Source organism: Fulmarus glacialis, unplaced genomic scaffold (genome assembly GCF_000690835.1).
Source record: "Fulmarus glacialis isolate BGI_N327 unplaced genomic scaffold, ASM69083v1 scaffold18678, whole genome shotgun sequence".
In the NCBI taxonomy this organism is placed as follows: Eukaryota; Metazoa; Chordata; class Aves; order Procellariiformes; family Procellariidae; genus Fulmarus; species Fulmarus glacialis.
Window position 1 is genome coordinate 8,261 of NW_009227777.1, and position 731 is coordinate 8,991.

Genomic DNA, 731 nt, shown 5'->3' on the forward strand with positions numbered 1-731 from the left:
GTGGGGCAGTGCTCTGGCCGTGGGACACGTGCTTGCCTTGAGAGCTTTCAAAACCAAAAGACCTTGTGCCTTCTCCTGTCACTCCGTCTCTGCCAAGACTGGCCAGGCTCGGGGTAAGCAGAGATGACGGGCGGGTGTCAACACACATCTGGATCCAGAGCAGCTGAATTCGTGCCCGCACAGGACAGGAGGAGGCAGCGTAACCTCAGCATCCGGGCTCTGGATGGGGTTAGGGATGTTGCCGCTCTTTGCTTGCTCTGAGGGCTGCTCCTCTCCCCCGGGCAGGGCCAACCCGGTGTGGCTGGACCCCTTCTGCAGGAACATGGAGCTGGCGGCGCAGGCGGAGCACGAGGACGACCTGCCGGAGAACCTGAGCGAGATCACCGACCTCTGGAACAGCCCTGCCCGCACCCACGTGAGACACGGCCCCCACCTGGACACCTCCTCCCTGCGCCCAACGCCCGTGCCACCTCCTCAGCCGCTCTCTCCTCCTGCAGGGGACCTTCGGGAGAGAGCCCTCCGCAGCCAAGCCCGAGGATGACCGCTACCTGCGGGCAGCCATCCAGGAGTACGACAACATCGCCAAGCTGGGGCAGATCATGCGGGAGGGACCCATCAAGGTGAGTGATGAGTGCTGGCATCCTCCACCGAGGGGTCTTCTCCTACCGCTACGGCTTCCAGGTTCACGGCTGGGGGACCGGAGGGGGGTGGTGCTCCAAAAAAAGCTTGGG

General features: G+C 64.0%; 1 protein-coding gene across 1 annotated transcript in view; it reads left to right on the forward strand.

Annotated features, from left to right (window-relative positions):
- The window catches only part of LOC104080771 (cadherin-23-like), a gene marked incomplete at both ends in the record, with an annotated part of 8,807 nt that overhangs the window by 7,769 nt on the left and 307 nt on the right, over positions 1–731 (forward strand). The window contains 2 exons of the mRNA XM_009583280.1: positions 286–415; positions 498–620. Coding sequence (XP_009581575.1) covers positions 286–415; positions 498–620 — 253 coding nt within the window. The remainder of the gene's footprint in view (positions 1–285; positions 416–497; positions 621–731) is intronic.